Raw genomic sequence first — 17,352 nt, forward strand, 5'->3', positions numbered from 1 at the left:
GACATGACTAGGCACACATGCACATACATCCAAAAGCTACGGGATTAAAAATTAGTGATAGAAGACTCAATTCTGTTACCTTTCTGCACCTGTTATGCATACATAGCATCAATTTTCCCATATGCGATTATTTTCCTGATTAAGAGATATACTATACAGCAAGATATTTATAATTTAACACATGTGCAATGAAGATAATATAATCATACCTGAGCAAAAAGGTAAGACATGACAAAGTCATCAAGAAGAGGAGCTTCAGCACCTCGAGATATTCCATGTCGATAGGTTCTGTTGCTGCCATTACAATACCAGTAAGGAAAGTAAAATCTACGAGACAGTTAAAATACTCAGTCAGCCTCCAAACAGTTCTAAAATAGATAAACTGTGTATATATAACCATCTCCAGTCTACCAAAAGGTATTATCCCATAAGCAGAAAACACAACTGAGTGTTAAATACAAAGTGAGGATAAAAGGAAACACAGATAAAACCACAGTAATAACATAGGCAGAAAATATAAGAAACATAAGTTTAAAATTCATAATCTGCCTTCTTCAATGCACAGAACATAGAAGCAATAACAGAAAATAGAGGAATGTAGAAATAAAACATTAACAAAAAAATTTTAACGTAATTCTAGGAACATCAATAGAAGAATCTGAAAATGTTAAATTTGGTGTGAAAACAATTCTATCTTCTTTTTAAAAATGGAGATTACATTAAAAAGAATGAAATAATACCACTGGAAACAACTGCTTCTTCTTTTAAGAAATGCAGATTACATTAATAAGAATGAAATAATACCACTGGCAGCTATATGGATGCACCTGGAGATTATCTTATTAAGCCAAGTCATAAAGAAAGAGAAAGACAAATACCGTATGATATCACTTATATGTGGACTCTAAAATATGACACAAATGAACTTATCTATGAAATAGAAATGGACTCACAGACATAGGTAACAGACTTGTGGTTGCCAGAGGGGTAGGGGAGTGGGGGAAGGTTGGATTGAGGGTTTGTAGTTAGCAGACACAAACTATCACATATAGAATGGATGAACAACAAGGTCCTACTGTATAGCACAGGGGTATTCAATATCTTGTAATAAGCCATAATGGAAAAGAATATAAGAAACAATATACATAAATATGTATAACTTGAATCACCAGAAAGTAGCACAACATTGTAAATCAACTATACTTCAATTTAAAAAAAAAACGGAGGTGACACACTTGTCCTTCAAAGAAACAAAAAAAATTCTATATTGCTTTCACAGCTCTACTGAGACATACTTCATTAAAAGTTCAATGTTTTTAGTATACTCAGAGCATTGTACAAATATCACCACAACCTAACTTTAGAACATATTTATCCTCTGTAAAAGAAATTCAATTCTCACTAGCAGTCACACCCAAGCCACCCTTATCTACCCCCCAGCCCTAAGTTACCATTATTCTGTCTCTATAAATTTATCTATTCCAGACATTGTATATAAATGGAATCATATAATGTGGATTTTTCTACCTTCTCTCACTTAGCATAATGTTTTCAAGGATCACCCATATTTATAGCACGTGTCAGTACTTCATTTCTTTTTATTGCCCAATTAGATTTTCACTGTATGCATGTACCACATTTTGATTAACCATTCATCACTTTATGGACATTTGGTTTGTTTCCACCTTTTTGCTGTTGTGAATAATGTTGCTAGTAATAATTATATACAAGTTCTTTTTTCCCTGAGGATGTATATTTTCATTTCTCTTGCATATATACCCGGGTGGCACTGCTGAATCATATGAAATTTTATGTTTATCTTTTTAAGGAGTAGCCAAACTCTCTTTCAAAGCAGCTGGATTATTTTATATTTCTAACAACAATGTATGAGTGCCCCAATAGGTCCATCCTTGCCAACACTTGGGTGGAAGAGTTTAAGCTGAATTTTTCTATGGTACTGCCGACTTAGCATTCATTTTGTTTGCTCAAGAGTTCTATACGGACCTTATAAACTGACATTAATCCCCACACAAATGCACGCTCCAGACAGAAATTTGCAGAGTCACAAGCAATTACAAGTTCCTGATACGACTTCCCCAACAGCCTTTGTGATCCATAGTCATCCTTGCCTCTCCATGCCCATCCCTATGTGCCTCTTCAGTGGACGCCCATATGGCTTACCAAAACCCAGGTCTTTTGAAATGAGTCTAGCCTTAGTCCAGGAACCCCAAAGCACTCACCCACAAATCCTAATAAAGGCATGTACTCCAGGGCTGACTCTATCTCCAGTGTGCCTTAACTTTTCCATGTGACAGCTTAAGGCATGCTGGTATGTCCTCAAGGACCAGTGAGTAATAAACTTTTCAGCTTCAATTCCTTTTGCAGTTTATTGTTGAAATGTGGCTCACCATCCCTGTGTCCCACTTAATAAGAGTTAATTTGAAAAACTGATAATTACTGTCCATCTTTTTAATGCTTGCCATTCTAGTGGGTAAATGATATCCCATTGTGGTACTGATTTACATTTCTCTAATGAATAATGATGTTGAGTATCTTTTCACATGCTTATTGATCCTTTGAATGTTTTCTTTAGAGAAAGGGCTATTCAAAACTTTGCCCATTTATTTTAGCTGGCTTATTTGTCATTATATTGAGCTGTAAGAGTTCTTTATATACTATAGATATAAGGTATCTGTCAGATACATGATTTACAAACATTTTCTTCCATTCTGTGGGTTGTCTTTTCACATTCATGTCAGTATCCTTTGATGCACAAACATACTTTGATGAATCCCAACTAACCTATTTTGTTGTTGTTGCTTAGGCTTTTGGTGCCATATTGAAATCACTCCCTACTTTAAGTACACAAAGATACAGTCCTATGTTTTCTCCTAAGAATTTTATAGTTTTAGCCACTAAATTAAGGTCTATGATCCATTTTAAGTCACTTTTTGGTCAATGGCGTGAGTTGGTGCTCTAAGTTTATTACTCTACATGTGGATATTCAGTTGTCCCAGCATCATTTGTTGAAAAGGCTATTCTTTCTCCATGAATTGTCTTAGCACCCTTGCCTAAAGTCTACTACCATAATATGAGAGATTATTTTTGGACTTTCAAAGTATTCCATTAATGTGTATATTTAACCTGAGGTCAGTACCAAAGTCTTAATAATGATGATTGCTGAGTAAGTTTTGAAGTAAGAAATGTGAATCTTCCTACTTTGCTCTTTTTTAAGACTCTGATTTTTCACAAATTTTATGATTATCTGTCAATTTCTGGAATAAAGACAGAATTTCAGTGGAGATCACACTGAAAATAAAGATTAATGATGGGAATATTGCTGTATTAAATCTTCCTATACACAAACATGAGACAGTTTTCCATTTATTTAGGTGTTTCTCTAATTTCTTTCAATGATATTTTATATTTCTCAGTGTACAAATTCTGCAATTCTTTTGTTAGGTTTAAATCAAAGTATTCTTTTATGCTACTGTAAATGGAAGCTTATTAATTTCACATTTGTACTATAATTCCTAGCATACAGAAATACAACACTTTGAATTTCTATCCTACAACCAGGCTGAGCTCGTTTATTAGTTCTAATAGTTCATTAATTTCTTAGGATTTCGCATATACTAGATCCTAATATCTGAGAATAGAGAGTTTTATCTCTTCTTTTCCAATATAGATGCCCTGTATTTCTTTCCCTTGACATATTTCCCTGGCTAGAATCTATTCTACAGTGTTCAACAGAAGTGGTGAGAGCAGATATTCTTGTCTTGTTTTTAATCTTTGGAAGACAGCATTAAGCTTTTCACTATCAAGTATTAGATTAGCTTTGGAGTTTTTCACAGATCCTTTATCATACTGAGGAAATTCCAGTCCATTCCTGTTGTGTTTAGTATTTTGATTACAACAGAATATTGAATTCTGTCAAAAGTTTTCTTCCATGTTTATTAAGATGATCATATGCTTTGGCTCTTTATTCTAATATGGTACGTTATACTGATTTTGAGATGTTAAAGCAATATCCTAGGATAATTTCTACCTGGTCAGTATTTAATCCTTTTTATATATAGGTAGATTTGGTTTGCTGGTATTTTCTTGATGATTTTTACACCTATGTTTATAAATGACATTGGCCTGTAGCTTTCATATTTTTTAGACTTCTTGGTCTGGATTTGGTATCAGGGCAATGGTGACCATGTGGAATGAGTTGGGAAGTGGTTCCTCCTTTTCACTTTTTGGGAATAACTAATAGGGGCTTCCCGGGTGGCTCATATGGTAAAGAATGTGATTGCAATGCAGGAGACCTGGGTTTGATCCCTGGGTCAGGAAAGATCCCCTGGAGAAGCAATGGCAACCCATTCCAGTATTCTTGCCTGGGGAACCCCATGGACAAAGGAGCCTGGCAGGCTACAATCCATAGCGGTAAAGAGTCGGACATGACTGAGTGACTAACACTTTCACCTTTTTCAGTATCAACATTCCCCTTCATGGATCACAGTCTTGTCACAGTGAGGGGACTTGCATAACTCAATGAAGCTATGAGCCATGGCATGCATGGCAACCCAAGAAGGAGGGGTCACAGTGGAAGGTTCTGACAAATCATGGTCCACTGGAAGAGGTAATGGCAACCTACTCAAGTATTCTTGCCTGGAAAGCCCCATGGACAGTATGAAAAGGCAAAAATATATACCAACAGAATATGAGCCACCCCCTACCCAGGTCAGGAGGTGTCCAGTATATTACTTGGAAAGAGGGCAATTACTATTAGCTCCAGTAAGAATGAAGTGGCTGGGCCATACAAGAAATGACACACAGCTGTGAATGTGTCTGGTGGTGAAAGTAAAGTCCAATGCTGTAAAGAATAACACTGCATATGAATCTGGAATGTTAGGTTCATGAAGCAAAGTGAATTAGACATAATAAAAACAGGAGATGGCAAGACTGAACAAGTACATCTTAGGAATCAAAATCAGTGAATTAAAATGGACAGCCATGGGTGAATTTAACTCAGATGACCATTATATCTATTGTGGGAAAGAATTCCTTAGAAGAAATGAAGTAGTGCTCATAATCAACAAGGGTCCAAAATGCAGTACCTGGGTGCAATCTTCAAAACAACAGAATGATCTTTGTTTGTTTATAAAGCAACCCATTCAACATCACTATAATCCAAGTGTATGCCCTAACCACTGATGCCGAAGAAGCTGAAACTGACCATTTCTATGAAGACCTACAATACCTTCTAGAACTCACACACACAAAAAAGATGTCCTTTTCATCATAGGAGATTGGAATGTAAAAGTAGGAAGTCAAGAGATATCTGGAATAACAGGCAAGTTTGGCCTTATAGTTCAAAATGAAGCAGGGCAAAGGCTACCAGAGTTTTGTCACAAGAACACAGTGATCATTAGCAAACACCCTCTTTCAACAACCCAAGAGATGACTCTACACATGGACATCACCAGAGTGTCACTATCGAAACTGGATTGATTATGTTCTTCACAGTTAAAGATGGAGAAGCTCTATACAGTCAGTTAAAAAAAAAAAAAAGACCTGGAGCTGACTGTGGATCAGATCATGAACTTCTTATTGCAAAACTTAGGCTTAAACTAAAAAAAGTAGGGAAAATTACTAGGCCATTCAAGTATGACCTAAATCACATCTCTTATGATTATACAGTGGAGGTGACAAATAGATTCAAGGAACTAGATCTGGTAGAGTATATGAAGAACTACAGGCAGAGGTTCGTAACACTGTATAGAAGGCAGTGACCAAAACCATAAAGGGAACATTTCATGTGAGAATGGGCACAATAAAGAACAGAAACAACAAGGACCTAACAGAAGCAGAAGAGATTAAGAAGAAATGGCAACAATACACAGAAGAACTATACAAGAAAGGTCTTAATGAGCCAGAAAACCACAATGGTGTGGTCACAGACCTAGAGCTGGACATCCTGGAGTGGGAAGTCAAGTGGGCCTTAGGAAGCATTACTACAAACAAAGCTAGTGGAGGTGACGAAATTCCAGCTGAGCTATTTAAAATCCTAAAAGATGATGCTGTTAAAAAAGTGCTGTACTCAACACGTCAACAAATTTGGAAAACTCGGCCATGGCCACAGGACTGGAAAAGTGCAGTTTTTATTCTAATGACAAAGAAGGGCAATGCCAAAGAAAGTTCCAAATATCATACAATTCCATTCATTTCACATGCTAGCAAGATTACGCTCAAAATCCTTCAAGCTAGGCTTTAGGAGTACGTGATCCAAGAGTTTCCAGCTGCACAAGTTGGGTTTAGAAAAGGCAGAGGAACCAGAGATCAAATTGCCACATTCGCTGGACTATCAGGAAAGCAAGGGAGTTTCAGAAAAGCATCTACTTCTGCTGTATTGACTATGCTAAAGCCTTTGACTGTGTAGATCACAACTGTGCTAAGTCCTTAAACAGAAGGGAGTAGCAGACCATCTTATCTGTCTCCTGAGAATCCCATCTGCGGGTCAAGAAGCAATAGTCAGATCTGGACATGGAACAAGTGACTGGTTCAAAACCAGAAAGAAAGTATGACAAGGCTGTATATTGTCACCCTGCTTATTTAACTTCTATGCAGAGTACATTATGTGAAATGCTGGGCTGGATGAATCACAGCTGGAATCAAGATTGTTGGGAGAAATATCAACAATCTCAGATATGCAGATAGCACTACTCTAATGGCAGAAAGTAAAGAGGAACTAAAGAAACTCTTGATGAAGGTGAAAGAAGAGAGTGAAAAAACTGACTTGAAACTCAACATTCAAAATACTGAAGTCACGGCATCCGGTCCCATCACTTCATGGCAAATAGAAGAAAAAAAAATATAAACAGCGACAGATTTCCTGGGCTCCAAAATCACTGTGAACGGTGACTGCTGCCATGAAATTAAAAGACACTTGCTCCTTGAAATGAAAGCTATGACAAACCTAGAGAGTATATTAAAAAGCAAAGGTATCACTTTGCCAACAAAGGTCCGCATGTCAAAGCTATGGTTTTTCCAGTAGTCATGTAAGGGTGTGAGGGGCAGACCATAAAGAAGGCTGAGTACAGAAAAATTGATGCTTTTGAATTGTGATGCTGGAGAGGACTCTTGAGAGTCCCCTGGACTCAAGAAGATCAAACCAGTAAATCCTAAAGGAAATCAACCCTAAATATTCACTGGAAGGAATGCTGCTGAAGCTGAAGCTTAATACTTTGGCCATGCGATGTGAAAAGCCGACTGGAAGGACCCTGATTTGGGGAAAGACTGAAGGCAAAAGGAGAAATGGACAGCAGAGGATAAGACGGTTAGATAGCATCACTGACTCAACGGACATGAACCTGAGCCAACTCTGGGAAATAGAGCAGGGCAGAGGAGCCTGGCAAGCTACAGTCCATGAGGTCACAAAGTTGGACAAGATTTACCAACTGAAAAACAACAAAGTATCAACATATCCTTAGAAGTTTAATAGAATTCACCAGTAAAGCCACTTGGATCTGGGCTCTCCTTTGTACAAAGTTTTTTGTTTTGTTTGTTTTTTAATTACTAATTGAAATCGATTTCTTTACTTGTTAAGGTCAATTCACATATTCTATTTCTTTGTCAGTTCTATAGTTTGTGTCTTTCTAAGCATTTCTCTATTTCATCTTGGTTATGTAGTTTGTTAGCATACAGCTGTTTCTTATAATCCTTTTTATTTCTGTAAGGTCACAGTAATGCAACCTATTTTATTCCTGATTTTAACAATTTAAGCTTCTCTCTTTATCTAGTTAAAGCTTTACTAATACTGTTGATCTTTTCAAGGAACCAACCAACTTTTGGTTTCCTCATCGTCTCTTGTTTTTCTAGCATCTATTTCATTTATCTCTACTCTGATCTTTATTATTTCCTTCCTTTAACTTGCTTTCAGTTTAATTTACTCTTCTTTTTTTTTTTTACTTTTTTTTTTTTACTCTTCTTTTTATACTTTGTTAAAATGGAATGTTATTGATTTGAGAACGTTTCTATATAGTTTTTATAACTATGAATTTACTTTAAAGCATGGTTTTTAGCTGCACACCGTAAGTTTTCTTCTTTTTTTTTTTACACCGTAAGTTTTCATATGATCCATTTTCATTTCCAGTTATATCAAAATATTTTCTATTTTCCTTTGTGATTTCTTCTTTGACCTATTATTTATTTAGAATAGTGTTGTCAATTTACCACATATTTTTGAACTGTCCAGTTTTCCTTCTGTTAATCATTTCTAATTTACTTCCAGAGTGGTCAGAGGACATACTTTGTATAATTTCAATATTCGTAAATTTACTGAAACTCATTTGATGGACTAACACATGATCTCACCTGGAGAATATTCCCTATGCACTTGAAAAGAATATGCATTGTCCTGTCATTAGGTGCAGGGTCCTATGTTTGTATGTCTAGCTAGTTTACAGTGTTATTCAAGTCTTCTATTTCCTTGCTGATCTTCAGTCTGGTTTCTCTGTCCATTACTGAAAGTGAGGCATTGAAGTCTCCAACTATTATTGTCGAACCATCTAGTTTTCCTTTTAATTCTTTCATTGTTGCTTCATTTATTTTGGAGCTCTGTAGCTGGATCCAACTCATAGCAATTAGAAGCAAATATCATGCTTTCTAATGGATAAACTCCTTGATCATTATAAAATGTCCCTCCCCTACCTCTAGCAACAACGTATATCTTATAATCAACTTTGCTTGATAATATAGCTTCTCAGCTCTCTTTTGGTTACTCAATACCTGCTATATCTTTTTCAATCCTTTACTTTCAAGACATTTGTGCTTTTGAGTGCAAAGTGTGCCTCTCATAGACAGGATGTAATTTATATTTTTAAAAATTTAGTTCTTCAGTCTCTGCTTTTTTGAGAGTTTAATTCATTTACACTTAAGGCTATTACTGTTAATAAAGTATTATGTCTGTCATCTAGCTTCCACTAGGATTTTTTGGATTTTTTTGTCTTTTTGTTCATTTGTTTCATTATTGCTACAGATATTTTCTAATATATTAATATATTAAGTTTCTAGTGCATTATTAATACATTAAGTCTCTTATTTTATCTTTTACTATATATTTTTGAGTTTGGCATACGAGTCTCTCAGAGAATTACAAAAGACACTGTAACTTAAACAATCTAGTTCTTATTAATATCAACTTAATTTTAATACAATATAAAAACTCTCTTTCATTCCCTTTATTCTATATTTGTCATATAAACCACATCTTTATACATTATAAGTTCTCCAACACAGTTGTATAATTGTGCTCTTTTATGTTGATTCTGAAATAACCCATAAATATGTAATAAAGGAAATGAAGAAGAGCCTCTAAACCACAGACAGGCAGAATTTTTAAAAAATATATAAAATCTCTTTGGGGCAGTTTCTGGTTACATTATCCTTGGTACTTGTGATTATAGGTAGCAGTGCATATGTGCCTCCTTAGTTTAAAAGTAGGAGGAAGTCATGAATTGGATAAGGGAAACATTTTTTAATTCTTTAGGTCAGCAAACTATTCCCCACAATACCCAAAATATTTACTATCTGACTTCTTATAGAAAAAGACTGCAGATTACTGCTCTATAGACATTTCAAAATAAAGACACACTACTTGCTAATTACAGAAAGAAATTATAGAAATTGATAAAGAAAATATTCTTAATAAGATACTGATATTCTGTGAAACACATGTTGCATATTACTCTGCTTCTTTAAATAACACAAATTTGAAAAGTCTTAAAACCTGCATAAAAGTCTTAATAAATTCGAATAGGTTTAATTCTAAGTACCTTATGTATTTTGCTTTTATTAGTCTTTTAAGTGACCTCTTTTCTGTTTGTTTATTGTGTATGGAAATGGCTACCTTAATATACTGATCACATAAATATAGCCTTCTGCTGAATGGTTATTACTGATGCCTGTAGATTTGCTCATATTTTTTTTGTTAACAATCACATCATTTCCAAACAATGACTTTTTCCTGCTTTGTTCTCAATTACGAAATATTGTTTCTGTTTTACTGTATTGGTTAGGAACTCCATCAAAATCCTATATATAAGTAGATTACTACATTCATGTTATCTTTGCTTTCTATCTTACTCCTGACTTTAGAAGAGAATGATGCTAATATTTTATCATTTAAGAATATTATTTGCCACATGTTTTTTGCAGATATCCTTTAATCATGGTATGAATGTCTCTCCTGACTTTTACTTTACTAAGGTTTTCTTTCCTTTTTATAATCATGAATGAGTCCATGGTCATGTTTTACTATGCAACACTGACTCTATAGAACTGATCTATTTCAGAAGTAAGAACAGACTGGACTTATTTCTTTGTTTCATCCTTTTAAATCATAAAATATCTCTGATTTCTCTAAATTGGCATTACATATTACCAAAAATTATTAAATAATTTGCAATTTGAGGTTGTAAATAATCACTGGAAAAATCTTATCCTTCCTTCACATCAACTGAAAAAAGTTATTAAAAAGAATAGATGTGAGATCATAGATTATTATATAAAACATCAAGTTTTCTGAGAAATTATCAGTATTCCAAACATTTAGGATTTTGCAAGTAAAGGTCATTCTTATTCTTTTCAAATTTTAATTATAATCTTAAGTGGAAAAGTAGCATCCCACCAAAACAGCTTTATTCTCAGAGCATTCTAGTAAAAGAGCATGTATGAACACTTTATCTAGTGGGGAAAGAGAATCTGAAAAGAAGTGTGTGCGTGCATACTAAGTCACTTTAGTAGTGTCAGACTCTTTACGACCTTATGGACTGTAGCCCACCAGGCTCCTCTGTCCATGAGATTCTCCAGGCTAGAATACTGGAGTGGGTTGCCACGCACTCCTCCAGGAGATTTTCCCAACCCAGGGATCAAACCCATGTCTCTTACATCTCCTGCATTGGCAGGTGGGTTCTTATCCACTAGCACCACCTGGGAAGCCCAAATGAAGATTAGATGCTAACTGGTTCTGATCTCCGATACTAAAGACCTTGCAATTAAAAAGTATGGTTGATAATTTCTCCCACTTTGCCTTTTACCATTAAGTTAAAAGTGACTACTTTACTGGAGAAAGTACCTGATTCTGTAGAGTACATTTTGCCTGGTTGATTCATCTATATGGAAGACATGGTTGGGTGGATACCAGATCCTTTCTGTTTCACTCATTAAAGCAAACATACTATGATACACAGGTGTGATTCCTAAGAAAGAAACAGAAACAAATTATTACAGATATTAAAGTACATTTACAATAACATGTATAAACTGCAGTGGGGCTGAAGCAATAACTCTTAAAATCTATGCAAAATACAGCAGCAGTCAAAATCTTCTGGTTCAACACTACTTACAAGTAAGTTCTTAATTAAATATATTTTCCTCCTATATTGTAACATTTGACTGCTAGGATTCTTTCAAACACATTATAAAAAACAGTTTATCTAGTTTTCTTAGTTGTCTGGTACAGTAAAGTTGACCCAATAATACTGGATTAACCCAACAATATTGTTTTAAATAATAATGAGGGTACCAAATAACTAAAATATCTGTGTCACCAGGAGCTTTAAAAAGAACAATGAAACAGTTTTATTTTTAAATATCAAGTTTTACATAATACACTTGTTATCATATTCTCTGAACTATTTAAACTTACAATGAAAACTTTTAAACATCAACATAAAACGCAAGGATATGTGATTTTTTTTTCAAAAATATTTTAGAAGGTACATTAACAAAAGGTTGAAGGCCAGTGAACTTTAAAAATCACATAGAACACTGAAACCACAAAATTAAATAATGTATATTATTTCCAAACACAGAGAGAACCCACACAAGTACATACCAATCATGTGAGGCTAAAAACAAGTCTCCAAAAATGCCAGAGACTGGTCATACACACTATGTTTTCTATTCACATTTCAACTAAATCAGAAACAAATACTAAGAAAAAAGAGAACAGGAAAACTGACACATTTTTTAATTCAGTTTGACCATGATATCAAAACCAAAGACATTATAAAATGGTAAATCTCACTTACCAAAATAAATTTTAAAATCCTAAATTAAACATTTGCAAACAAAATCTAGCAATGTTTCTTAGAAAAAAATATGACAAAGTTCATTTATTTGAAGATTGGAGAGAGGGCTAAATTAAGAAAATCTACTAACATAACTCATCAGGATGGTGGCTCAGAGAGTAAAAGAATCTGCCTGCAATGCAGGAGACCCAAATTTGATCTCTGGGTCAGGAAGATCCCCTAGAAAAGGAAATGGCAACCCACTCCAGTATTCTAGCCTGGAGAATTAGATGGACAGGGGAGCCTGGCAGGTTACAGTTCATGGGGTCACAAACAGTCAAACACGACTGACACTTTCGACATCATAAGATATTAGAAAAAAGTCTGTAGTTAAATAACAAAATGATAAATTTGAGAAGTAGTGAGCATGCTGATATGTATTTTATCATTCTACACGAAGAATTACTTGAAATATGTTATAATAAAAATCAACATTCAAAAGGCAAAACAAAAATATTAAAAGTGAAAATGAAAAAAAAATGGAAATAAGTTATTCACAGTGGAGCAAATCCACAAGACTAAAAAGCAAGAGAAAGAATGGAAATATTAGTTTACATTAAAGAAAATGTAAATTTAAATTAAGTAATATCACTTTATCCCCATTCACCTATTCACCTAAGAGGGGTAGCATCTAGTGCTGATTGAACTGTACTGAAAAGGGAACTACACTACGTAATTGCTAGAAACGTAAACTAGTACAACTTCTGAGAAAGTAGTACCTATATAGTTGTGAGAAATCAATGTCAGTAAAAATTTAAAATGTGTTTTTAAGCCAGCAATCTCTCCTGGGCACTTCTAAAAATGGCATAGTAGTAAGAAATTAAAAAGAAATAAAATGTAAATTCAAGAGCAGAAAATATGAAAAAACTGAGGCGGTATAATCCATTCCATGGACCTTTATGAAATTTAATAAAAAGAATGAGTTAGTACAAAGGCAGTTGGTTTGAACAGATTTTTCACAATGTATGTGTTCATGAAAAAAGCAAGAAGCACATCAGAGTGTATAATATGATTCCATGCTATAAAATAATGATCTCAAAACCCTAATGACTCTGTATGACAGGGAGAGGGGTTGTGCATTCCTGTATGATTATATGGGAGCTTCCCTGGTGGCTCAGAGGGGAAGAGAATAGCTACCCACTCCAGTCTTCTTGCTGGAGAATGTGATGGTCAGGGGAGCCTGGTGGGCTATAGTTCACGGGGCAGCAGAGAGTCAGACACGAATGAGCAACTGAGCACACAGGGTCACACAACTATGGAGAAAACTTGGAGGATCCAGCAAAGATTATGGTCCTAGGTGCCAGGATGGGACTAAGGTAAAAGGAAGATAACAGTACCATGGAGAATAAACTTCTTTTTTTTTTTTTAAAAAGAATTCATTAAATAAAAACAGTAAGCCCCATGTTAAAAAGAAAGGGAAAGGGGAAAACAGACAAAAGACACTAATGAATACAAAGTGAGAGTCCACCACATATGCCACTTTGAAACTACAGAAAAATGGCTTGTTAGTCTCTAAACTTTAAAATAATCGTAAGATGATAGGAAAGAATGCTATTCAAATAATTTGAGAAGTAATTATTTTATCTGAGTACTATTTGGATCTAGTCTAATTCTGCATTGAAAAAATGCTTTAAACTTGACATTTCTTTTATCTAGAAGGTAGCTCTTTCCACAAAATAAGTCATGTTGCCAGTGTTTCAGGTATATACATGAGACACGGTGGGAGTGCATATACCTCAGTCCTACACAGCTGATTCACTTTGTTGTGCAGCAGAAACTAACAACACTGTAAAGCAATTATACTCCAATTACAAAAAAAACACAGTGGGAGATGAAGTTACCCAGGAAGGGAACGTAAAACACCTGATATGAGATTGCCTTGGAAAAAAGAATACTAGGAAGAGAACTTTAGCAAAAAAGCATCATTTAGTTTAAATGTAATCATGCAAATAAAATTGCATATATGGAACCATTATTCTTAGCATATGATGACAGGGATATTTTTCTGAACAACATAATGTCATGATTTTCAAACAATAGTGTATTATACAAAGCAGGAAAAGTGAACTCATACTGATGAAACATCAGGATTTTTTTAAATGTTGAATAATGATGTCTTAACAGAAGTAAGACTCCAAACCTTAATTTTATGTACCAAAATAGGAAGACAATTGTATCCATATAAATTGGCACAAAAGGGTCAGAACAAGGGGATACACCCCTAAAGGAAAATGGTTAGGTCACAAGGCAAACAAAAGCAAAAGACAGTGCTTACGTCATGTTTAGTCACACCATCTTACTCCAAAATGGCAATTATATATTAATACTTAATTCACATTTTTTCTAACTAGTTCATGTTAATTGGGCTGTTCTAGGAAGAAAGAAAAGGCAGTGACACTGTGTCTGAGATATACATTATACTGAATAGATTCAAAGAAACTTCAAAGTCACTTTTAACTCCTTTTCTTTCCCTACACACTAAGTCCAAATTATTCTTATTTTTATTTAATAAAACAATTAATTAATTCAAAATGTTTCTTCTTTTCTAAGCCACTACCAAAACTGTGATTCAATTCCGTATCATTTTAGACCAAGAACAGTCATCATTCCACTAATATTAACAGTCTCTATTCTATAACATGCACAAGATGAGTATGGAAAATACAAAAATGAAAACACTGCCTAACTTTAAGGATCTCATCACAGGTGACCCAGAGAAGCCACTAGAGAATTACAAAACAAGAAATTAAGGGCATGATAGTAAAGACCACAAGAAAACACAAAGGTATAGCGTTGAAATAGATTCTTTCCTAGACAAACTTTTAGTCAGGCTTCTCTGAACCCTCCCCTAAGTAACCGAAAAGTTTATTTCCTTGAAGAATCCATTCCTTGCTAAATGGATTTAAGCAGGATTCCCGCTAAATTTAGCAAGATTTAGCAAGATTTTTCCACCTTTGACATATCTGATCAAATTCTGCACTCCTTTAATCCCCCAGCTGGTATCTGACCACCATGGTCTGCTCAGCAAGAATCATCCCCAGACCTGATGTCTCCTCCAGTAATTTGCGATTCGCCACTGTCCCCATCCTACTTGCTCCTTGGCTATAAATTTCCACTTTTTCAGACTGTACTCAGAATTAAGCCCACTTCTACACTGGAGTAGCTTTCCTTACTATAATAGTTGTTTAAATAAAGTACATCTTTATCACGTTTTGTCTGGCTCTGGTTTTCTTGAGCAAAGGTAAAAATATATCAAGAGGTTCGAGTGAAGTAAAGATAAACAATAGCTGGAGAAATCTGTCACAAGCAGATCTGCAATACAAGAAATACTAAAAGGAGTTCTTTACGCTGAAGGAAAACGATGACAGATGAAAGCATGGAACTGTATGACAAACGAATGGGAAAGAGTAAAATAATAATAACCATTTAAATCAATAATAAATCATAACATAAATGTACCTGTGTATTTAAATCAATAATAAATCAAAACATAAGTGTACCTGTGTATTTATGATGTGTACAAAAGTAAAATAGACCAGTAACACTAAATGTGAAAAGAAGTAAACACAGTTAAATTGTTATAAAATTCCTGAATTGTTTGAAAAATAACATGCTAGCTTAATACTGTAATATGCCCAAAAATGTACACTATAATATCTAGGGTAGCTGCCAAAAGAAAAATACAAAAACCAGTTTAAAAAAAAAATCCAATAGAAGAGATAAAGTTAAAAAAAAAAAAGAAAAATACTTGATCAACCTAAAAAAGGCAGAAAAGGAGGAAACCTAAAGATACATCAAATAGAAAACAAACAAGGTTATAAACACAAATACATCAGTAATTCTATTACACATAAACGTAAATGAGCCAATTAAAGTACATACTATATCAGTCTGGATTATTAAAAAGAAAACTGTGTTATTTACAAGGGACGTACTTTAAACAACGCAGGTTTGATCCCCGGGTTGGGAAGATCCCCTGGAGGAGGAAATGGCAACCCACTACAGAATTCTTGTCTGGAGAATCCCATGGACAGATGAGTCTTGAGTCTGGCGTTGCTACAGTCTATAGGGTTGCAAAGAATCGGGCATATTGAGTGACTAACACTAATTTAAACAAAAGGATATAGATAAGTTGATGCTAAAAAGTAGGAAAATGATACAGCATGCAAACACAAGGCAAAAAAAAAAACCTGATGAGTCAACATTAGCATTAAACTAAGAAAACTTACAAAGGAAGATTAGTTGAGATAAAAAGGAACACTTCACAGTAATAAGAGAGCCACCTCAACAGGAAGACATAATAATATTAAATGTGTGTTTCACTAATAAAGTGAAAGTGATAGTCACAAAGTCTTGTCTGACTCTTTGTGACCCATGGACTGTATCCTACAAGGCTCCTTGATCCAAGGAATTCCCCACACAAGAATGTTGGAATGGGTAGCCATTTCTTTCCCCAGGGCATCTTTCCAACTCAGGGATCAAACCCTGGTCTCCTGCATTGCAGAACAGAAGCTTTACCGTCTGAGCACCAGGGAAGCCCCTCTAATTTCAAGGCTCAACAGAATACATGAAGCAAACACACACAGAACCAGGAGAAACATACGTTCAAATGTCTCAGAAATTGGGAGAAGACAAAATAAATAAACAAAGGATATAAAATTTAAAATTAACCCAATTTAGTTCACATTTAGAGAACACTACACCTAGCAAGTCACTATACACTATTTTCAAATGCATGTGAAACATTAAACAAGAAAGTAGATAACCTAAGCAACAAGTCTCAAAAAATTTCAGAGGATTGATAGAGTACACACTATGATCATAGAAAATTTTTTTTAAAAAAATCAGTAACAGAAGGATAATTTTAAAATCCCCCAAAGGAATCAGAATCTGGATGTGCTGCTGCTGCTGCTGCTGCTGCTAAGTCACTTCAGTCGTGTCCGACTCTGTGCGACCCCATAGACGGCAGCCCACAAGGCTCCCCTGTCCCTGGGATTCTCCAGGCAAGAACACTGGAGTGGGTTGCCATTTCCTTCTCCAACGTGTGAAAGTGAAAAGTGAAAGTGAAGTCGCTCAGTCCCGTCCGACTCTTAGTGACCCCATGGACTGCAGCCTACTAGGCTCCTCCGTCCACGGGATTTTCTAGGCAAGAGTACTGGATGTGCTATATTACCTAAAATGCCCAGTTTTTAACAAAAGGATTATGAGATATGCAAAGACACAGGAAAGTGTA

General features: G+C 34.9%; 1 protein-coding gene across 6 annotated transcripts in view; it reads right to left on the reverse strand.

Moving 5' to 3' along the window:
• The window catches only part of JAK2 (Janus kinase 2), a 115,591-nt gene that overhangs the window by 57,601 nt on the left and 40,638 nt on the right, over positions 1–17,352 (reverse strand). For 5 of the 6 annotated variants that reach the window (XM_043890759.1, XM_043890763.1, XM_043890761.1 and 2 more), the window contains 2 exons: positions 11,123–11,246; positions 210–327 (listed from right to left, as the gene is read on the reverse strand). In XM_043890759.1, the coding sequence (XP_043746694.1) occupies positions 210–327; positions 11,123–11,246 (242 nt within the window). Of the gene's footprint in view, positions 1–209; positions 328–11,122; positions 11,248–17,352 lie in introns of those variants that run through there. The other variant, XM_043890765.1, reaches the window with a different exon arrangement.

This window comes from Cervus elaphus, chromosome 29, assembly GCF_910594005.1.
Source record: "Cervus elaphus chromosome 29, mCerEla1.1, whole genome shotgun sequence".
Lineage (NCBI taxonomy): Eukaryota > Metazoa > Chordata > Mammalia > Artiodactyla > Cervidae > Cervus > Cervus elaphus.